Source organism: Acomys russatus, chromosome 1 (assembly GCF_903995435.1).
Source record: "Acomys russatus chromosome 1, mAcoRus1.1, whole genome shotgun sequence".
In the NCBI taxonomy this organism is placed as follows: Eukaryota; Metazoa; Chordata; class Mammalia; order Rodentia; family Muridae; genus Acomys; species Acomys russatus.
Genome location: NC_067137.1, coordinates 47,347,000 through 47,371,354, shown reverse-complemented (window position 1 = coordinate 47,371,354; position 24,355 = coordinate 47,347,000). Strand labels below are relative to the sequence as shown.

Genomic DNA, 24,355 nt, shown 5'->3' with positions numbered 1-24,355 from the left:
CAGTTATTCACCAAGAATCACAGGCAATTGAATACTGAGTGCAGTCATATAAAAGAAGGATTAATAAAAAGTCACACCGAAAATGTTTTACTATTTTACATGAAGCCTTTGAGCAAGGCAAGCCCTTTTGCCTTTTTTAATAAGAGACCTAGTACCTAGTAGTTTTAACTAGCTAATTAGTTGACTAATATACTAACAGTGGATCTAATTGTTCTCTAATTGTCAAGCTACAATTAGCTTAGCCATCAATGTAATCAGAGACCCGAGAAGGATAAATTCCAGCAAAGACAATTTTACGTACCAACCAAAATGACAGAGATGACTGACCATATCCTGGTACCTAGACAGTTGTTTCTTGTGGTAACACAGCACCATGGGGAGAGACATTCTGGCCGTCAGGCACAGAGGCACAGAAGATAATAGGCTGTTTCTGTGGAAGGAGAACATGGAAGAAATCGACTTCACCTCATAATCAGCAGCATGAGACAACGACTCTCTGAGTATCTAGTTTGTCCACAGTTAGGCTGATCCATGTAGCAGTTTTTCTCAGTGGCCAGAAACCACAATTCAGAGTTGAAGTCATCTGCTGTGTCAAATCTTCTCAGATACCTTGGGCCAGTTACTGCTAGGATGTAGGATTCTATTATAATTAGTTTAAATATATTTAATGCCATATTCAGCAGATCTCTGACAAGTTTGAGGGCCAGCATATATGTGCTCAATCCTTGTCTGTCTTTAGCTATCTGCTCTAAACTACATCTTATGAACATAAAACAGAACGTTATACTCTATAATCTGCAGGTAAGTGCTAGAGGACCAGATCTGTCTAATCTTAGTATATCTCAATTGTTTGTTTTTAGGTATATATTGGCTGATTACTTTAGAAAACACCTATGATTAACTGAACTATTATATAATAAGACCATAACTTTAATTATCATAAACAGTTTGTGATAGCACCTTTTAAAAGGACTGGACCTACACATATCGTTTTTAAGAATTATGTAGGCATGATATCTTAAGAGAATTGATACATAGTATGCTGTAATCAAAATATAACCTTAACTTTGTATCAATATACAAAGATTTGAACAACCAAAAACCATCTACCCCACCTAGAGAATGAAGCATCATTCTTTTGGAATTGTTTCATTAACTATCAGGCAACTGATTCACTGATATAGCTGACCATAAACTGCATCAGTTACTAGTACAACTTTAAATATATTTCTCAACTAATACCAAAGCAAAACTTTTAATCATAGATATAGTCCATTGATCGACTGGCAATCTTGCTGACTCTGCCATAGTTTATCATTAAGACTGGACAGCAAAAGCTAGCTTAAAGGACAGAGGTTGCTCTTGGTGCTAAGCAAGGCAACTGAATGCAGTTGGCAACCTTCAATAGAGAGATTTGAGTCTTCCACAACCAAAATGGCTGCTAGTCATGTGACTGCCCTTAGCCAAGATGGCAGAGAGCCTATGGCCCCACCCTTTTATTCACTGAATCAACATGGTGGCTGACCATGTGGCTATTTCAAGATGGTAGAATCACATGGCAGATTACAAATCATGTAGTCCACATGTATGCTATTTAAAAACATGTGTGTTACAAACACATATACACATATATGTTCTAAATAAGAGTTTGAACTTACATTTTAAACATCATACCCAATAAGCAAATTGTAAATTCTTAGATAAGAGTTCACAGTATAATCTTAAGCTATATAGCCTGGAAGTGAAGCTTTAATACCTTATTAAAGAAACATTGTTTTAAACTCTATCTTTTATAAGTCTAATTTTAAATGCAAGTCAAAAATTACATAAAAACCTTTAGAGACATGTTGGCTTAGGCCACTTGCTGCTTAATGGCTCCAACTCTAAATTACAAGTTTAAGTTAATCTTTTTGTTACGTATGTTAAAGATTTTTAACCATCTCCAATAACCAGTAATTTATAACCAAGGAATACAGAATGCAATACATTTCTACATTTAAATAAAGCAAGTTAAATGAAACATATAGTGGCCACATACATTATACATTTAAGAAAGACATATATATATGTGTGTGTGTGTGTGTGTGTGTGTGTGTGTGTGTGTGTGTGTGTATAATTTTCTCTAGCAGTAATTTCAAGGGAAAAGTACCTTGTCACCTGTTGAACCCAATTGATGCAGGCAAGAGCTGGGGCTATCCAGCAGTGTCCCAGATCATGTGACCAGTGTCCATACTTGGAGGGCCAGGCTTGTGACCACTGCAAGCTTAAAAAAATTTCTCCAAGGCCAAACTGCAGCTGCCCAAAAGCCCTGCGCTTCCTAAGTCCTCGTGGCACTTATTCAGCAGAAGTGGTGGGACATCTTAAAAGACAAGGAGGGAGTAGGCAGATATTGCTAACTCTGCTTTACCCATCTCCAAACACTGCACACTCAAGCCATTGGGAGCACAAGCAGGTGTGGAGCAGGGAGTGTCACTGATGGCTGAGTGCTCAGGAGTCTTGTACCAGCAAGGATGCAAAAGCCCCCATGTTTGTGATAGGGGATCCTGGAGGGCCCTCCATGTTTGGGAAGACTCCTCCACCCAGAATAAGATCTGAGGGGTTAGGGAGAAGGAAAGATTTGACCTAAGGTGAGAGGTTGCATAGAAGGTCCTCCAAGACCACAATGTAAGGGAACTGGTGTGGGTAAGCCGTATTGAGTCTGAGGACTACTCGTTTGACTTCTTTGATTATCTTCAGGCTAAAGTTTCCTTCCATGTGCCACCTGGACCTGCAGAGGGTGGTAAATTGCTTTCCTTGAGAGAAAAAGAAAAATTATGGCTTCTAGCCTTAGTCTTCTTGAAATTTGCCAGAATTAAGTACAGAGGTGTAGATGGAGTCTGTCCCATGGTGTATGTCTCAGTCTTCTCCAAAAAAATAAGAACAATTACCACAGATAACCAGACAGACAAACACAAGGCCAGACAACAAATTCTGCCAGGTGAGTGAAAAGATCCAAAAATAAAATGTAGGTGGAGGGCTATCCCCAGTCAACTAGAATATCTCCATCTTGGGACCCAGAATCCCACTATTGGAACCCAGTGTTCCACTCTTGAGGCTCTCCATCCTTCCTGGGGTCTAGGACATCCCCCAGGCCCCTGTGACAGTGATATCCCAGAACATCTTCCAGGGCCTATCATCAACCTCACATAGCCAAGTTATCTGTAAGCTCTGCTACCTGCTGCAAGCTCACACTGCTTTGAGAACTCACCAGAGGCCACAGTAGAAAGACACAAAGACAAGACACTTAGGAAGCTTGGCCAATGCTTACCCTGGTTTGGGTCCTCTGGTTTGGGATCCTGGCAGTCTAGGGGATCCCAGAGAGCCCCCAAATGATGTACCTACTTTTTGAGACCCCCCAAAAGACCACCAGGACTCAATACCTATGCAAGCACAAGAAGAGCTTTTAATTTTTGACTCAAGACAGGCTTTGGCCATCACCAATGCAGAGGTATTCAGAAAGAGCCTCAAACTTTGAGCTGAGGGTAAATTTATAGGTGCCTATCCCTCCCAGTGCCACAAAGCAGGGGAGTTCCAGCCAGGAAAGCACCTATTGGTTGAGATATGAAGGGGATATTGTACTTTAAAATGATTGGTTTTGAGAGGATGCCAAAACCATATATGGTTCTGGTTTTCTCTTATCTATCTATCTATCTATCTATCTATCTATCTATCTCTCTGTCTCTCTCTCTCTCTCTTCCTTCTTTCTCTCTCTTCCTCTGTGCTGGTTTCTTTGATACCAACACTTAATAATTAAATAAAAACATAAACAAATAAAATTAACCTTAGCAACTGTAAAACCTTTGCATTTGCTCTAGGATATGTATCCAATTGGCATGTCTACAAGAAATGAGCCACTTTCCTCATTCTTCTTCTGTGCCATAAAATACACACACACACACACACACACACACACACACACACACACACACAAAAAAAAAAAAAAAGGAAGGAAGGAAGGGAACAAGAGAGAGGAAGGAAGGAAGGAAAGAAGAAAGATTAACATGAAACATGGATGAATTCCAACGTCAGTGAAAGCATATATTAACGTTTTAAATGAATTATTGTTCTAGTACACACCCTGAGATTGAGAATGAAAGAACATCCAGGACTAACAAACCTGATTGTTCTGGCAAAGGTGCCATTCAATGCATGCAGGCAGCTCTTGTTTTTCTTTTTCTTTGGCATTCCAACTTCATTTTTTAAAGTTAATCATTTATGTAGCAACTTTTAACATTACTGTTTCATTCATTTTCCTCCAGCAGAACTCCTACCTCCTGGTCTCTTGAGGGTTTACCAAAGGGCATGATGCCTAAAGTTTGCTTATTTAGTTGTAGGGACAGCTGCCATTCTGTTAGCACGTTCATTAGACCATGGACCTTGCTTTATTGCTTTCCAAGCAAGATGGAGATCTTGGCTTGGGAATATGAGTACTTCACAACTTGACCTTCTTAGATCCCCGAAAAGGACTTAATCACAGCAGTTCAGAAACCAAATTACAACTAAATAACAAAAAGACTTGAACATGTAATCATATTGTGATTGTTATTTATCTAACTAAAGTTCCCTTAAAATGTGAATTTTTTTCTAGGCAAATATTGGAAGTCAATCAAGATGGTGGCTGTTTCAGAGGGCTGTGCTTTGCCTGGTTCTCAGCTGCAAGAGGAGACAGAGACCGTTTCTGCACTAGCTTCCCTGACAGTAGATGTGGAACAGCCATTTGCTCAGGAAGATGGCAGGTATGGACCCAGCTTGGGGAAATCACATGTTCAGTGATGTCCAGACTCATTGTTTCTACTCTGGAACTTTCTTCCTACTTCCTCTTCTACCTGTTTTTCCAAAGCCACAGAGTATATGGTAAAGGCCATGGAGAACTCAACTGTTTCTTCTTCCTGAGTAAAACAGACCTGGAGCAGGTGGGTTCACAGAGAAGGAGAGAGGATGAGTGAGAAAAATCACTCCTTGTTGGGTAATTTAGTGCAGATCACTGTGAACAGAGCTGCTTGGGGGCTCAGCTTCTTCCCCTCTTTATCTCTGCTTTCCCAGATGTTTCCTTTCCTCCTCCCATCATTTGAAATTTCTGATATAACAAAGTGAACACAGGAAGGCAGAAGCTGTGTGTGTGTGTGTGTGTGTGTGTGTGTGTGTGTGTGTGTGTGTGTGTGTGTGTGCTAGTCATGGGCCAGCAATTATGTGCATATGTGAGTCTCCTTGAGGTCTAAGTGGATAAAGATGGAAGGAACTTGCCAAGGAGACAGGCATGTTAGGAGAGGACTAGGAGAACTGAGCCTGATTGTATTCTGTATTTCAGGAGGAGAATGTTCTTAATTTGTTCTCATATGTACATAGATGGTGGAGGATGTAGGCTTAACATCAGATTATGCTTGCTTGTTTACTTTCTAAGAAATCATTGCCAGTTTGTACACTTCCTACCCATTCCCTCATCCTGGTGGCAACGCTACATTCAATATTGCTTTATAGTGCATTGTGCCCCCGGCATACTGCATGTGTGAGTGTGAAGCCAATATGGTGTTTTCCATAGCTGATTGCAAGAGGCATGTGTCAGGCAAGACTCAGCCGAAGCTCTGGGGCTTGCACTCACTGTTAGGTTGCTTCTGAGAAGGAACTCAAACTCCCTCCGTCGGTAACATAACCGTTCATTACACAGAGCCCCCTACTCCCCAAATACAAAAAAAAGTGAAGCGTCCTGACATCCTTTTACTCCAAGTGTAATGGATTTAACATCTTGTTTGGACCCAAACAGTTGATAAACTGAATAAGAGATTTTGTTTTTATGTCTGTCTTCTTTCTTACTATTTCCCCTTTAGGAGACGCTGTTCAATGCGGGGAGCCCTTGCATATCACTGAATTTGATGGCATTTTCTTGCAGTATCTGGAGAGAAGGGAAAACGCATTTTACATTTTTGATATTATGAACTAGCCTCCTGCTGTTCCCAGCTAAAAGCTGAACCAAGTTCATAATCCAGAGGTGTTGCAATTATTCCCAAGGCCAAAACCAGTTAGTTGTCTGTCATCTGAGGCCCATAAAGCTGGGGAAACTAACATCTGTTAGTGTTGGATATAAAAGAACAAGGCTATTCTTTAGAATCCATTTAATACAGAAGAATGAGGTGAATTTCATCCTGGGTGAAGTGAATTCTAAGTAATTCTGCCCATGAAATTGCAGAGCTTGGAATAATTAACAATAATATGAGATGTTGTGGACCCAGAGCAATATAAAAATTGTGGCACTTTGGCAAGAGGAGTTCCCTCTACAGCATATTTGCTTATTCTGTGGTAAATCATGTGCTTGGCTCTTATGGTCTATAAGAATTAACCCAGCTTTAGTCCACAGTGACACTAATCTTCCACCGGCCACATGTAGGAAATGTGAACACCGGTGTCCTCATGGCAGTGAGGCAGAGTGCAAGCCTGGTTTCATGTCTGTTTATTCTTATTAGACAGATTGTGCCAATTGTGATTGTTGTGTTTTTTATGGGAAAAAAATGGTTTGGCTTGAACTATTTTATGTGAATTTTTATTTCCTTCAACAAAGGGACAGAAGAAACTGAGAGCCACAAGACCCTGTGTTTCAGCTAAACTGTGTAAACTTTCATGAAATGGATGGTGGGGGGTGGGATAGAAAGCGAGAGATTGACCAGGGATTGCTATCAGAATTGTCCCCATGCTCAGCAGGCAAAGATAAAGGCAATGCCCCTGGGCCTTTGTTATGAATGCAATATTGTAATCACACAGGAAATTGAAAAATTAGAAAAAAAAATCTGAGTTAAATGGATGGAAAGGAGCAAAGGCAAATTCTTTTTATAGGAAATTCTTGCCAGATATTTTGGAGATATATTGGTGTTTGGAGTGAGATGACTCATTCCATCCTTGGATTCTGGGTAAGGCGGCCCTTTTCTTGGCCAACTCATATCTGAGTCATTTACCACTAGCGTTAAGGGATAAAACGCTCCTGGCTAAGAACCATTTTAAGTATTTTCTGTTCGTTTTCTTGAGTGGGGGGTGGGGTGACAGCCATTTCATCTTTATGACCACACTTAAGGGCCTTGAAAAACATGGTATTAGGGAAAGACTGGCCAGTGGGAGCTCATGTGAGGGATTGTTCCCAGACACACAGCTGTCATGTGTAATGTTTAGGTGGCAAAGGACTCAATTGGAAAGGGAATTCTGGGTGGGTCAGTAGGACCTGGAAAACAAAGCTCAGCCAGTACCCATGTGAGGGAGTCAAAGAAAATGAGAGTATAGGCTTGAGCTTGATTGGATCTGCACTGTTTAGGGGCAGCTTTCTTGTTTGCTGAGACATCATGCCTGTAAGATCTGTGGTGCGCATTTGTAGCTGTTTATTTGTCGGTGTTTAAACTTTGAGAAAGTTGGTAACAGGTTCTGATTTCCTCCTAGAGGAAAGGTCAGTCTGCCCCTAGTGACTTCAGGATGACCAGCTATTAAGTTTTAGGAGCACATTGGCACTCCAGAATTCTTGGCTGAGTCCTTTTTCCTTTTATAGCTGGAAACAAAAGTGAAAGTTAGATGGTCACATCTCAGTCTGCGCTGTCGATTGAAGGGTGAATCATGTTCAATTGTCTGATTGTGTCTTTTATGCTGGTAGGAAATCCTTTAATTTTCTACTTTTGAAAATCTCATGAAAGAGGTAGTTTCATTCCTTTGTATCATTTTTTTGCATTCAAACATTAATTTTATGTCTCTTTCAGTTAAATAGATAGGTTTCTCAGAGTTATTTTGTGGCTTAACACTTGCACTATTTCAGAACATAGTGTATCTTTCCAGGGCTCTTCTGGCTTTAAAAGATGTTTTGGGGCTGCCTTCAAAAGTGGCTTAGTCTTTCTCTCTTGTAGCTTTTAATATCCTCTCCTTATTCTGTGATTGTAATGATTTAACCAAAGCTACCAGTACCCTGGTGTAGTCCCTACCGCCCCTGCACAGACTGGGAGCACTAAGCGGCTCATTTTCTTCTCTCATACGTTACATCTCAACAGCAGTTTCTCATCCCTCCACTCCTCCTAGTACTTCCCCCTACCTCCCTTCTACTCCAGTTCCCCTCCCCCTTCTTTTCTTTCAAAAAACAAAAACAAAAAACAAACAAAAGCAAGCCTCCCAGGGATATGAACTGAACATGGCATAACAGGTTACCATGAACCTAGGCAAAGACCCTCATATCAAGGCAACCGAGTAGGAGGAAAAGAGTCTTTAAACTCAGGCAAAGGAGTCTGAAATATACCCCACCTCCACTGTTGGGAGTCCCACAAGAACACCAAGCTATACAGCCATAATGTATATGCAGAGGACCTAGCTCAGAGCCATACAGGGTCCATGTTTGTTGCCTCAGGTTCTTTGATCCCATATAGACCTGCTTAATTTATTCTGTGGCCTTCTTTCCTGGTGTCCTCAATCTATCAGGTGCCTACAAACCTTCCTTCCCCTCTTCTATGGGGTCTCCTGGCTTTCCCTAGTGCTTGGCTGTGGATCTCAGTTCCCATCTGTTTCTGGATGATGACAATTGGGCTAAGTATCAATGTATAAGTAATATCAGTAGAAAGCATTTCATTGACACCGCCCCCCCAAATCATGTTTGGTTCTGTACTGGGCATCCAGGCAGTGGGCTTCCTCTCATGGCAGGGGACTCAAGTTGGCCACTCCTATAAGTTCTGGGCCTTCAGTACTCCAGCACATCTTGAAGGCAGGACAAATTGTAAGCTGAAAGTTTTGTGGCTGGGTTTGGTGTCCCAGTCCTAGTGATGGGAACCTTGCCTTGTGATAGCAGATGGCAAGTTCAGGCTCCGTGTCCCCCATTATGAGGACACTTTGCTAGGGTCGCTTTTGTAAATTCCAGGGAGTTTCTACTGTACTAGGTTTCTACATTATCCCCACCCCCACCCCAGAACCTCCGTGCTCCCAATTCCAGTTGTTTCTCCCCATACGTTCTCTCTCCTTCCCTTCCACCCCTTGCCTGATCCCTCCTGTTTTCATCCCCACCCATCCCCAGTGAACCCACAAAATCTATTCTATTTCCCATTCCCAGGGAGATCCATTCCATGGCCTTCTTGAGTCCTCTTTGTTACTTAGCCTCTCTGGGTGTATGGATTGTATCATTATTATCATTTATTTAACAGCTTAATGTTCACTTATAAATGATTGCATAGTGGGTGGGTCTTTCTGTGTCAGGTTTACCTCACTCAAAATGATCTTGTTCCATCCATTTGCCAGCAAATTTTACGATGTCATTGTTTTTAACAGCTAAGTAATACTGTATTGTGTAACTATATCACATTTCTTTATTCATTCTTCAGATGAGGGATGTCTAGGTTGTTTCCAGTTTCTGGATATCGTGATTAAAGCAACAGTATGAGTTGTCATATGTGTTTTTTATCTTAGCCATTCTGACATGTGTAAAATGGAATCTCAAAGTAGTTTTAATTTTCATTTCCCTGATAGATAAGGATGTTACCTATTTCTTTAAGCATTCCTCAGACATTTAAGACTCTCTGTTGAGAAATCCCTATTTAGATATGTACTCATTTTTAATTGTATTATTTGGTGTTGGTATCTAGTTCCTTGAGTTCTTTACATATTGTGGATCAGATGTGAAATGAGTTGGTGAACATCTTTTTCCCATCCTGTGGGCTGCAGCTTTGTCCTATTGATGGTGTCCCTTGCCTTACAGCTTTTCAGTTTCGTGAGGCCCATTTATTGATTATTGTTCTTAGTGGCTGTGCTATTGGTGTTCTGTTCAGGAAGTTGTCTCTTGTGCCAATGCAGTCAAGGCTCTTCCCCACTTTCCCTTCCATTAGTTTCAGTCTATCTATCTGGTTTTATATTTAGGTATCTGATCCACTTTGATTTGAGTTTTGTACGTGTCATAGATATGGATCATTTTGCATGTATGTACATGCTGGCATCTAATTAGGGCAACACCAGAATTTCCAATTTGGTGGAGTACACATGTTTAAAGTGTGAACTAATGATTCTTGATTTTCTTAATGTATCTTGTTGTGTCTTCCTTTTCATTTATGATTTTCTTAATGTGGATATTCTGTCTTCATCTTTTAGTTAGTTTGGCTATGGTTTGTATATCTTGATTTTTCTCAAAGAACCATCTCTTTATTACATTGGTTCTTTGTATTGTTCCTTTTGTTTTTATTTTATTGATTTCAGGCATCATTTTGATTATTTCCTGCTGTCTAGTCCTCTTGGGTGAGCTTGCCTCTGTTTGTTCTATAGCTTTCAAGTATGCTATTAGGTTGTTAGTTTGAGATCTCTTTAGTTTCTTTATGTAGGTCCTTAGTGCTATGAACTTTCCTCTTCGCACCACTTTCGTAGCATCTCAGAAGTTTGGATATGTGTTCCATTATTTCTGCTGTGACCTGGTAGTAGTTCAGTATGGAATTGTTCCATTTCCATGACTTTATAGGCTTTTTGTTGTTTTTGTTGTTAAAAGTCCAGTTTTCATCTGTGGTAGTCTGATAGGATGCAGGGGGTTATTTCAGTTTTATTGTATCTGTTGTGACTTGCTTTGTGACTGAGTATGTGGCTAACTATGAAGAATATTGCATGGGGTGCTGAGAAGAAGGTGTATTCATTCTTGTGTTTGGGTGAAATATTCTGTAGCTAACCATTAGATTCATTTGGTCGATATCATCTGTTAGCTCCAATATTTCTCTGCTTAGTTTTTGTCTGGATGGCCTCTCCATTGATGAGAGTGGAGAACTGAAATCTCCCATTATCCACGTGTTAGGGTTGGTGTGTGATTTAAGCTTTAATAGTATTTCCCTTACAAACATGGGTGCATTTGAATTTAAGGCATAGATGGTAAGAACTGAAAGAACATCTTGGTGACTATTCCTTTTATGAGTATGAAGTGTTCCTACCCATCTCTTTTGATTAATCTTAGTTTGAAGTCTATTTTGTTACATATTAGAATGGCTACAACAACTTCTTTCTTAAGTCCATTTACTGGAAAATCTTTCCCAAACCCTTTACTCTGAGGTAATGTTAATCTTTGATGTTGAGGTGTGGGTTTTGAATGCAGCCAAAGAATGGATCCTGTTTTTGCTTCCATTCTGTTAGTCTGTTTCTTTTTATTGTGGAACTGAGTCCACTGATATTGAGAGATATCAATGACCAGTGATTGCTAATTCCTGTTATTTTGTTGTTGATAGTGGTTGTGGTGTGTGTGTGTATTTCCCTTCTTTTGATTTTCCTGATATGAGATTATTAATGTCCTGTGTTTTCATAAGCATAGTTTTTGGATTGTTCTTTCTTTCTAGTACCTTCTGTTGGTCTGGATTTGTGGATAGATATTGCTTAAATTTGACTTTAGCATGAAATATATAGATTTCTCACTCTATGGTAATTGAAAATTTTTCTAAGTATAATAGTCTGTCCTACATTTGTGGTTTCTTAGAGTCTTCAGGAAATCTGTCCAGGCCCTTCTGGCTTTTAGAGTTTCCATTGAGAAGTTGGGTGTGATTCTGATAGGTCTGCCTTTATATGTTACTTGACCCCCCCCTTTTTTTTTCTTGTAGCTTTTAATATTCTTTCTTTGTTTTGTATGTTAATGTTTTGATTATTTTGTGGCAAGGGGAATTTTTTTTCCTGGTCCAGTCTATTTGATGTTATGTATGTTTCTTGTACCTTTATAAGCATTTCCTTCTTTAGGTTAGGAAAATTTTCTTCTATGATTTTGTTGAAAATATTTTCTGGGTCTTTGAAGTAGGATTCTTCTCCTTCTTCTCTTCCTATTATTCTTATGTTTGGTCTTTTCATAGTGCCCTAGAATCCCTAGAATGGTCTGTGTCAGGAGTCTTTAGATTTAACATTTTCTTTGACCACTGTATTTATTTCTTTTATCATATTTTCAATGCCTGAGATTCTCTCGTCCATCTTTTGTATTCTGTTGGTGATATTTGCATCTGTAGTTCCTTGTTCACTTACCTAGATTTTTCCATTTCCAGGATCCTTTCAGTTTGCATTTTCTTTATTGCTTCTATTTCCATTTTCAGGCCTTGAACAGTTTTATTCATTTCCTTCAACTGTTTGCTTTTTTCATGGTTTTCTTTGATGGATTTATTTATTTCCTCTTTAAAGATCTCTGTCATCTTCATAAAGTTGGTTTTAAGGTACTTTTCTCATGCTTCAGCTGTGTTGTAATATTCAGGGACTGCTGTATTAGGGTCACTGGGATTTAGTGGAAATATGTTGCCCTGGCTGTTGTTAACTGTGTTCTTACTCTGTTGTCTAGTCATCTGAATTTTGGGTAATTATAGCTCTAAGTGCAGATTTCCGAGTTTGTCTTTGTTGGATACATGTTTTTCCATCATTTCTGTTTCTTCTCAGGTTTTTTAACAGGCATAGCCTGTGGTTAAATAAAGGGTCTATACCCAAGTTGGAGACTGGAGTTCTGGTAGCTGGTTTGGCCTCTGATTCAGTCTGAGGGCTTCAACAGGAGTTTTGGGGGAATGATATGGTGATGGGGAGAGCTGGAATGATTGAGGGTAGGCTGAGCAGCCACTGAGTGTGGATAATTTTAGGGCAGGCTGGCTACCTGTGGTTTTGGTGGCTGGCATGTCCTCTGGTCCAGAATGGTGCTTTCATTGGAGTTGGGGGCTTGGATGTGGTGAAGATAGGGGAGGCTGGTTGGGGGTGGGCTGGCAAGCACTGAGAAAGAGTGGGTAGTCTACAGGCAACCAACTTTCTGTCAGCTGGCATGGCCTCTGGTGGGGCAAGGATCTCTCACCTGAGTTGTGGGCCAGGATTTGGTGACAAGAAGAGGTGGCATGATTTGGTGAGGCTGGATAGGCACTGAGGGAGTGTTGGTAGTCTATGGTAGAGTGAGGGATGCTTACCTGAGGTTGTGGGTACTCAAGCAGGGGGCTCCCACCAGAGTTGTGGGTTCCTTTGTATAATCTTTGAAGCTAGAGGAATTGCTTGTGTCAGAGGTTTGGAGTATGTGGAGCAACTATCCGTTTGTGAAGACAAGGTGCAATATCCTGAGACTTCACTAAGATATCAGGCCTTCACGTGGAATAGCTTATCCATAGAGCTGAGGGCACTGGTAATGCTTCCCTGAATGTGAAGATGTATATAAAGTGTAGGCCAGTTTAAGGCATGTCCATATCTCATGCACATCAAACATGGCTGATCAACTTTCCTGGACATTTGGGAGTGTATCTCTGAGGGGCCTAGGAATTGACCTTGCACAAATTATGCAGCTCCCTGGTTTTGCTTCGTGATACATTATTTTAAGCACGAGTTTATCTGAGCAAGTTAACATTCCAGAATGCATTTCACTTTTAGTTTCCCCTCAGTATCAACAAAGCATTAGAGTTAGCTGAAATGGCTCAGGACTAGAAGTTTTATAGTGAAAAGAAAAAAGTCCATGCACATATCCTCCCATCCTTTGTATTCTTGGGACGGCCATGTTATGTATTTTCTACATAATACAATCTTAGAACAGGAATGAACTATAACCTAATATGTTAGGAAATAAATTTAGTAACATTTGTGTGTTGTAGAGTCCTGTCTACTTCTTTTTTTTATAAAATAACATTTAATTTATTGACAGGAAGCAAATTTAAATAGAACCCTGAGGAGACTGAGATGAATCAAGAGCTTAGTGTCCCATCTCTTCTTCCTGTTCGTTCTGTTTCTTACCTCTAGAAGAAGAGGAGGGTTTGGCTCTAGGAGTGGGCAGCTGATTCTATTATTGTTTATTATTATTATTATTATTATTATTATTATTATTATTATTATTATTATTATTATTATTATTACTATTATTATTTTATTCACTTTACATCCTGGTTGACCCTCTTCCTTCCAGTCCCTCCCTCCCTCCCTTCCTGTTTCCCCTATTCTCCTTCCCCTATTTCTCAGAGAAGGGGAGCCACCACCCACCACCTCAACATATCATGTCCTATCAGGACTGAGGGAATCCTCTTCCCCATGTGGCCCAGTGAGGTAGCCCTGCCAGAAGAGAGCATCCAAAAAGCAGGCAGCAGCGTTCCTGTCAGAGTCAGCCCCCATTCCCTTTACTAGAGCACCCATAAAAGGACCGAGCAGGCGGTTGATTCTTATGAGCATGAGATTAAAGAACACATGTGAAGAACTGAGCGCAACACCAAACACATAGGAAACTCCCAATAAATGTTGCATTTGACTCTTCCCTTCATTTTTGTTCTTCTCCTATTTGCTCTACATGTTCTTCTTCCAATAAACTGTTCATGATCCAGTGACCTGTAAGAATATAGACATTCTACTCTTCGTGGTTAAAAACAGGAGGGTAACAATGCATAACCACTCAGTGGTAAGCTGACTTTATTACCTAATTAGCTAACACACCTCAAAGCATACATAAATATTACATATGTCATGTATCCTGAATAAAGAAATGAGTAATTTGGAAAACAAACACTCTTTAAAAGATAAAGGACAAGTGATACTTGTCCCTCTATTTGCTATGACTTCAAAGAAAATGAATATTGCAATTTTTCAAGTATATAATTTTCTTTTTTCTTTTTTGGTATAAATTGACAATCCTCATTTTGAAAGCATGTTGACTAGTTCAACTCATGTGGTTTAACTATGAGAAGAACTTGGGTTGTTGTATAAAATATCATTGTGAATGGAGACTTGTATTTGAGGAATTCAACAGCCATGTTTAACAGAACTGCCTTTAAGGGCCGAGAGGGAAATGGCATGGGTGCAGGAAACAAGAGGGTGCCCTCCACCGTGCAGAATGAGCAGGACAAATATTGAGTCCCTTCATTCCTTAGATGTCTTTGATTTTTTTTTCCACGTACCTAACAAAGTACTCAAACCCAAGTGCGCCAAGGTACTTTGCAGTCGTCTGATTTTATACAAATTGTTTAAAATTAATCACTTAAAGGGATATGAAGACCCTGCAGGTCTGCTTCTGGTGCTGAGTTCTCACTCACAGCCATGTCCTCGGGATACCCCAGGAAAGATTCGGTTCACTTTCCCTGGCTTCTAGGGCCTGGCTATATTCCTTGGCTCATGGCTTCTTCCTTTGTCTCGAAAGCAAATAAGCTGCAGTTCATATTTTCTTGATATTTCTTCAGTCATCCCAGACCTTCTGACTGAAATTGAGCAAGAATTTCTGTGGTGAAGGACTTACATGAATGACATTCAAGAGAGAGGCAATAACTCGGGTCCCCCCCCCAATATTTACACTTACAACATACATTCCTTAATCTCTCATGCAAATATGTCTAGTGCGATTCTTGTTCTCGTGTCTTATTTTGGATCCTTTTTCTATACAGTAACCAGGAAGCTATTTAAAAGAAGCAAAACTGTAAGAGTAAACTCTGCCCTGCTTTGCCTTCCATCCCCACCCTGTAAAGACCACTTTCTTGTGGAATTTTACCTTCCCTTGGCATTCGTGCCTAACTTCTAACACTTTATTCCCTTTGAACTCTGCTCTAGGTTCCAACAATAACCTAGTTTATTTAGTTGAATGAAAATAAAAAAGAAAAAGACATGACTGTTTCTAGGTGTGGTGGAGGAGAAAGTTTATTGTGGATAAAAGGGAGAGCAGAGCCAGAGGCAGGGACATCTGGCAGAGTTCAGAGTTAACATGACCCTGAGCCATATGAGGAGATGGGGGGAGGGGAAAGGAAAGAGGAGAAAGGGGGACCACATATTTCAGCCAGGAACCCAAAAGAGAGTAGGTGGAAAAGACCAGGTAGCCAAAATGGCTGAATTATACAGGGAAGGGCAGCCAGTGCCTGGGCTGGAGAAGGTCAGGGTAAGGGGCTGGGTATGCCAGCCAGGAAAGCCCCCTAATAGGTAGGGACTAGGAGGTACAGAGAGAACCTGGTGACCTCAGCCATTTTAAAAACTCACAATTTTTAACTGAAATTTCCCTTTCATGTGGCAATTTGCCCACACAGTGATATCATCACCTGTACCACTCTTATATAAGCAGCCATCACAAGATCAATTGAGAATATGTCTGTCTACCATTCTACAAAAGCCCTGATCCGCTTCCCCAGCCAGCTCCAATCCCACCAGAGGCATAACTACCTTTTAACACCAACCATTCATTTCTCTTATTCTTAAGTTTCATTTAAATGGAATTGTACGCTACAAACTGGTTGGTAATCTGGCTTTTCTCACTCCACTAAGAATAATATATTTGGCATCTGTCCCTGTCTCTGACAATCAGAATTCTACCCGTTTGTAATTTCTCATTAGACCAAGTATATTAACATATCCGAATTTGTTTATCCACTTACCTGTGGATTGGTGCTTGGCTTGCTTCCAGTATCGGGCTATCATGAATAAAAATGCTATGATTGTGATTTCTTTTGTGTGTGTGGTGAAAGTAGAATTTTCCATGTTAATATTTTTCAAGTGTGCCATGCAGGAGTGTGAATTGTAGAAGCACAGGCTTGCACCCATTTCTAGAACTTCATTTTGCAAAACTCAAACCCTATCTTCATTATGCAACTCTTTTTCCTTACACCCAGATCCAGCCAGTACCCCAATTTCTGCTGTCATTATTTTTAAAAATTTTTTTATTAATTTATTCTTGTTACATCTCAATGTTTATCCCATCCCTTGTATCCTCCCATTCTTCCCTCCCTCCCATTTGCCCCTTATTCCCCTCCCCTATGACTGTTCCTGAGGGGGATTACCTCCCCCTGTATATGCTCATAGGGTATCAAGTCTCTTCTTGGCAACCTGCTGTCTTTCCTCTGAGTGCCACCAGGTCTCCCCCTCCAGGGGAGATGATCAAATGTGAGGCACCAGAGTACGTGAGAAAGTCATATCCCACTCTCCACTCAACTGTGGAGAATGTTCTGACCGTTGGCTAGATCTGGGTAGGGGTTTAAAGTTTACTGCCTATATTGTCCTTGGCTGGTGCCTTAGTTTGAGCGGGACCCCTGGGCCAAAATCTGCCTATCATAATGTTCTACTTGTAGCTTTCTAGGACCCTCTGGATCCTTCTACTTTGCTATTCTCCCATGCTTCTCTCATCTAGAGTCCCAATAGGATGTCCTCCCCTCTGTCCCAGTTTCCTGGTAAGTGAAGGCTTTCGTGGGACATGCCCCTTGGGCTAGTATGCAGATATAACTGTCATTATTTTTTTAAAAGCAATTCAGTAATATAAATATAATCTTTATTAGCTAAGAGTTCATTCCATATCAAGGAATTAATGAGAAGGAATAAAAGGAAACAATAAAATGAGGTAGGGCTGGATGATGGACATTACTAGGAGATGTGTGGGAGAGACAGCAGGATGGAGTGGCAGGCCATTGTGGCTAAGCCTGGTAAGAGTTCCATACCCAGAACCCTAAGAAAACTGATTCAAGCAAGTTATTTCGACCTTTACAGGGACAGATGGATACACACACACACACACACACACACACACACACACACACACACACACACACAGAGAGAGAGAGAGAGAGAGAGAGAGAGAGAGAGAGGCAGACAGAGACAGAGACAGAGAGACAGAGAGAGAGACAGAGAGAGAGACAGAGAGGGAGGGAGAGGTCTTTTAAAATATAGAAAATTTGTGTGAACTCCTCCATAGAACTGAGTTTTGTGTGGCAGGTAGGTCGCATGTGTGTGCAACTCTCTATGTGTGGACTTTCTCTCTTGCTGTCTCTCTTGCTTACCTATATGTTATGTGTGGGGTTGTAGTTTAAACTGAGAACATTTGGAGAATGTTCTTTATGGAAGTTCTTTTTTTTATTCTTATAGATTGTTATATTATAGCTCTTTTAAAAGTGATAACACCAGCCCTGCTTACATATAAACATTTCAAAAGGGTTTATGGACTACCTCCTATGTGTGTCAAATTGTTCAGAGAGGAAAATTACAAAGCAAAACATAGGTAGAAGTGGGTGAAAGTAGAATTCATGAGGCACAGGGTACGGAGTAGCAGCATAGTTTAGGGATACTACAAAGATTCTATGAGAATAACAGGATGTACTTTGGCCAAGCACTGGAGTCTTCTGAGGTGTGAGGTTTGCTGATAGAAAAGTCTTTAGACCAGTGGGTCTACCTAATACTGCAACCTTTTAAGTCAGTTCCTCATGTGTTGGGGTGACTCCCCAAACATAGTGTTATTTTTTTTCCATAACGTTATTTTTGTTGCTACTTCATAACTGTAATTTTGCTAGTGTTGTGAATCATAATGTAAATATTTGTATTTTCCAATGATCTTAGGCAGGTCCCTGAGAAAGCATCTTTTGACCCACCAACAGGATCATGACCCACAGGTTCACAACCACTGCTTTAAAGTATGCCACAGCTCAATAAGAACCAAAGCAAAAAACTCTGGATACCCATAGGATTCTGCCTTATTATAAATTAAATGTATTTACATAATTAAACTCATCAGACTGTAAAAACTCCCAGGGGACAGGGGGCAGAATTTTTGGTCTGTTGTTTTGGTCTGTGTGTGTTTCTCACCTACACCAGCCGTGGGCACTTAGTAGACTCACTGTATCTGATCTCAACATTGTTCTTTCCTTCCTGCCTTGACTTTGTAAAGTGTCTTAATCTATGATGCAGGACTGAAGGCATCCTTCCTTGAATAGCAAAGCTCCTCTTTATTCAGTGGCTTGCAGAGGTACAGGGTTACCACGTCGTCTGACCAACTACACTGTGGCATAAGTTATCTTTGCTGGGCATATTTTATGGTTAGCTCTGATCTCCTTGTGGGTGAGATTACTCTTTAAATTTGTTTTGTTTTACTTTTTTTTTTTTTTTTTTTTTTTTTTTTTAACAGAGACTTGGTATACAGCCCGGTGCATCTTGAACACACTGTATAACCCAAACTATCTTCGCAATTATATCAATCCTTCCCCAGCCTCCCAGAGGACTGGGATTACCATGTGTAATCTGAGGTGTGTGTCACGGTGCTCAAATTGCAAATGGATTTAAATTCAGGGACGGAAGCCCTTCATGCCTAGCCTGGCAAGACGTGCTCACTGGTATAAAGTAGCACGGATGTTATAGGAAAGGCCAACTGCTTTCTGGCAGGATCGAACACTCTCTCCGGGAGATGGAATTCACACCTAACATTGTTAGAAGGACCAGGAAGGACCTAGGGGAAATAGCTGTTAGCTGAGATACACAGTGCATGTCTATGGACGACTGGGGTGAGAAGCCCTCATATGTCCAAAGCACCTCTTCTCATACCCCCCCCAACACTGTCACTGTGGCAAGGCGTGATGGCACACATTTGTAATTCCAGCACTTAGGAAAGGGAAGCAGAGGCCTAAGGCCAGCCTCAGCTGTAGAGCAAGTCTGAGGCTTCCCTAGGCTCCATGAGATGCTGTCTCAAAAACAAAAATCAAGGAAACAACAAAACAAGCACAGAAGCAAAAAGCCACTGTCACCTGCCACTAACTCACATGCCAAGTGTTTCTAAGGCACCAAATGAAGTCATATTAAATAGTTATTTAGGGATAAGGATTCAGTAAGGATAATTAATACCTTCAGGGTGTAAAGGGCACTCTCCTACCATCTCAGTACAAGGGAGGCTGAGCAGGAGGTCTTGTGAGTCTGGGATACAAACAACGCAATTGCTCTGTAATTCTTTAACGCCTTGCAGTTTATAAGGCAAGCTCTCTTATGTTAACATACTTGCTTCCCTCAGCCCTGAAGACAAACCAAGAGGACAAACCTTTTCCATTCTAAAGAGAAATTTGAGAATGAAGAACCTGACTTACTCTGTGTTAAATTTTAAAGACTGACAGTTGAAACTTGAACACAGGACACTCACTTTGAAATCAAAGACAGTTTTTTAAGTTACTAGGTACTATATTATGGTGATGTGACACCCAAAGGGAGATTGGCAGTTGTGTGTTTGCAGACACAGTAAAGTGTGTATTTGAAAAATACAGTGTCTTTTGTTTCTCTGTGTAGCCTTGGCTGTCCTGCACTGGCTTTGCAGACCAGGCTGGCCTCGAACTCACAGCAATCCTCCTGCATCTGCCTCCCAAGCGCTGGGATTAAAGGCATGTGCTATTTGCCCCCTCTCCCCCGATCCCTCCAGCTGTAGAAAGTGATTATAAAGAGATCACAGGGCTTTCTGAGCCGATATCACTCCCGCAAACATGGTGAACATTCCTAGGATCTGCAAGAAGTGTGGCAAGCACCACCAACCCCACAAAGTGATTCATTACAAGAAGGGCAAGGATTCCCAGGGAAAGCGGCAATATAACAGGAAACAGAGTGGCTACAGTGGGCAGACTAAGCCTGTTTTCCACAAAAAGGCTAAAACTACAAAGGAGATTGTGCTGATTCCAACTGCAGATGTAAGAGAATGCTGGCCATTAAGAGAGGCAAGCAACTGCAACTGGAAGGAGATAACAAGAGAAAGGGCCGTGATCCAGTTCTAAGGCAATGTTGTTATGAAGACAATAAAATCATGAGCATTTATGAGAGAGAGAGACAGAAAGAGAGAGAGAGACAGAGAGACAGAGACAGAGAGACAGAGACAGAAAGAGAGAGAGACAGAGATAGACACACAGAGACACAGAGACACAGAAAGAGCTCACAGGGAAAGACACAGAGAACTCCATTTTGCAGGTGATTAGATTGCAGTGTGAGAAGACTGCTCACATCTGTGAAGCCTCCTTTGGGCCTGCAGAGAGTGCATGTTCCTGCACCAAGAGTCAGAAGGCATCTTTTGCTTCTGGTGACTGGGGTGTGTCCAATGGAATTCTGGTCACACCGAGTCCTGGATGCCTGTGTAGGCAAAGGTCATCCCACTGTGGCTTTACGGTAGAAATGGGGTTTGATCTTTCTTAGATTACTTTGCAAGTTTTGATCCACAAATTGTCAGATTTAAATAAGTTTATATATATAATATATATATGAATTTTTAGAATAAAAGTATTTTCTTTAATTTGATTTCCCATTTTCAAGCACTGATGGGTATAGAAAGAGATGAATCATAATTAAGATGTGCAGTGATTACAGAGACAGGCAGGCTACTCAGACGTGTTCTTTTACAGGCTTAAAAGGGAAAGAGCCAAGATTCCAATGAATCTTGTAATAAAGTGGTTCTCAGTCAATATAGCATTTTACATAATAAGTTATAAATTACGAACACAAAATACATTATCCTTTTAAAGACCTTGTCTAAACATATCCTCAGTTTCTATATTCTGAATGTTCATGGGCATTCCTATGAGATTACTTTTAGAACTCTGTATTTTAGATAATATTGATAATTAATACCTAATATTTTTACTCTTCATTTTAAATTTTTGTATTGCCACTCCAAGGATAATGTATTTTGTATTCTTAATTTATAATTTATTATGTAAAATGCTATATTGACTGAGAACCACTTTATTACACGATTCATTGGAATCTTGGCTCTTTCCCTGTTACGCCTGTAAAAGAACACATCTGAGTAGCCTGCCTGTCTCTGTAATCACTGTACATCGAGCATACGGCGTTTTCCTGCTATTAAAGTGATCCATTATAGAATGCCACCAAGTAGACAAAGTGAAAAAGTGGAAAGCATTTGCCCACCTCTTATTCTATGGGCTGGAGATAGCCACAGAGTGTGTATCATATCCCCTCTGGCAGCATAGGCCCAGTTAGCACTGTATTTAGGTGTCATTTGACGTAATGCTAGTTGCACAGCACATAATGAAGGAATGGGTGCAAAGTGTTCCAGAGTTTGCTATATACACCCTCTTCTTTGTCATGATTACTGTTTTTACTCTTCCCTAGTTCTGCTAGGAGCATCTCCCTCCTGGTGGGTCTTACCTGAAGCTGAGGTTTCACAGAGCATAGTGCTGTAATTAGCAGTCACCACATTCTTAGCTTGCAGAGTTCAGACTCAATCTGTCATCTCAGCATCTCAAATCCCCCTAATCCGGCTTCCCAAAACGACCCAGCTGCCTAATGCACTTGGGTTCCTACTACAATTTGTTCTTTTGACTGAATTAAAAATCATTGTAAAACTTTGCCTTAAAGTGCTCTCAATGTGTTACTAAATTAAGATTAACTCTCAAGTATAAATTTTCAAGCAATTAGCTTTGGTTTTTAGCTGAGCAGAACATCCCACTTACAATGCCGAATACAAACGATTTATATACTACCATAGTGCGTTTCTTATAAAAATGTTAGGTCTGCAGCAGAGATTTGCTAATCAAATTCAGAATTTGATTTGAAATGCCTCCGGCAGAAGGCCAATCGAGCTCTGAAAGAACAGAAGCGAAACCCAGAGCCTGGATGAGCCTCCTCCAGAAGCTAGCTGAATCTTTCACTCTCCTTAACAAAAATGGTTCCAGAAATCACCGCAATTGCTCTTAAAATAGGATATCATAGCTAATTTTTTCAATAAATTATTGGACTGTCCAAGACACAAAACATGTACATTTTGGGATCTAGAGTCATAAAATATTCTGACATGTTTTAATATAAACAGGAACATTTGCAATGATTGCTTGGATCTAAAATGTTTTTCCACTTGACATTTGTTTATACTGCCTAGGAAAGAAACTCTATTTATGGATAACTGAATGACACAAATAAACATCGGAGAGGGCTGAAAAATCAGCTTTGATTGTGCGTGAAAGTCTACAATGCCATTGTGTACTCTTGTGCCTTATTCTGATTGCCTGTTTATTTTTACAGAACTGCTGGTGAGCCCATGGAAGAGGAGCCAGCCTTGTGAAGTGCCAAGTCTCTCCTGATATTTCCTGTGTGTGACATCATTGTGTATCCCCCCCCACAACCCCAGCACCCTCAGACATGTCTGCTGCCTGGGTGGCACAGTTTGATGGAACATAAACACTGGGCACAAAATTCTGAACAGCAGCTTCACTTGTTCTTTGGATGGACTTGAAAGGGCATTACAGATTCCTGAAATGTAACCACTGTGATTCTAAAGTTACAGTAACCAGGATTGGAAGAAACTGTTCCCAGCATGCTTTTGTGCTGGTGACCCACTCCCAGACACAACGTGTGAGCTAGGAACCTTCCATTCAGCATTAGATATTGTTCAGTTCAGAAGCTATGTCAGCCAGTAAAAATTTTGGGCAAAACCTGAGACACACTCATTCATTCCTGACATTCTGATCAGTGTCTTATTGTGTAGTTTACTGTCAAGTAGACTTAAATTGTTTACGGGATTTCTTTTCAGCTATGAGTGGATGGGAATTACAGATAGATTGCTGTGGGTTTGGGGGAGTGTTTTCTTTATGTTATGTTTTTTGTTCTGTTTTGTTTTGATTTGGGGATTTTTTTTTTTTTTTTTTTTTTTTTTTTTTTTTTTTGCCTTTGTTCTAACACACTTCCACCTCTCCTGGGGAGAATTCAGGATGGATGTGGGGCAAGGCTTTTCTTCTGATGGAAAATGAATGACAAGGTATCTGACAAACCACAAGGATCTTGCACACTATACGGTACAAAGCAGTGTTTTGTGTCAAATTTTGTTGGAATTTTACGTCTGTCCCAGGTTCTCACAGGATATGGATTTGTAGTTTTATCAGGTAATGAGGTCTTTCCACCCCCATGCAGTGACTTCTGGAGGTGCATCTTTTGGGAGATGTGCAGTCCTTGAAAAGCACAGATCTTGTCGAAGATGTCAGTTTGTTCCAACTCTATCCAGCATACCTTCCTCATCTTTCTTTCTCCACCCCTCTGCTTCCTTTCTTGCCTGTCACCCTTTCTTCTTCTAGAAAAATCACCCCCAAACCTCCCCATCACTCAGAGGATTTAAGTCTTTGAATTATTTTGTTTGTTTTTCAGGCTAACCCACTTTTGTTATCTGACTCTGCTGTGCAACCGCTTCAGTGCACATGGCTTAAGTGGTGCCACTGAGTTTTCCAGATCTTAGAAACGTGTCAGTAAAGATGACAATGATCTGAAGTCCCTCTGAGTGGGGACTTCACTTGAAAACGAACACAGAACTTAACCTTTGCATAGGTAGCCCTTCTAACACAGATTCAAAACAAAGGGCATTTATATTTGAGATGAAAAACAGTTTACTAGGTAAAATACAAGAGTTAGCTGCTGCCTCCGCAAGCTGCATTTCAGTGTGTAACTCAAACACCTAAAGACAGTGAGGCAGAATACCTCACATATTTAATATCTGACAATGCTTTTGAACGTTGACGTCTCTTTTTATATATTTTTCTAACTCAAAGGATATATTAAAGCCATCAGTGAAGATTGTCATGCTCTTATTCCGAAATCTGAAAGAAACCTTAATTAAAACAAGGTTTTAGGGAAGGCCGAGATATGAAAGACACGGAACAATGTGGTTTTAGTTAGA

The 24,355-nt window shown here is 40.5% G+C and overlaps 1 protein-coding gene across 1 annotated transcript in view; it reads left to right on the top strand.

Annotated features, from left to right (window-relative positions):
• Hdac9 (histone deacetylase 9) overlaps positions 1-23,331 on the top strand; it is a 792,898-nt gene extending 769,567 nt beyond the window's left edge. Inside the window, exons 25-26 of the mRNA XM_051144941.1 lie at positions 4,628-4,775; positions 22,714-23,331. Of these exons, the coding sequence (XP_051000898.1) occupies positions 4,628-4,775; positions 22,714-22,753 (188 nt within the window). The 3' untranslated portion in view covers positions 22,754-23,331. The remainder of the gene's footprint in view (positions 1-4,627; positions 4,776-22,713) is intronic.
• The last annotated feature ends 1,024 nt before the right edge of the window (positions 23,332-24,355 follow it).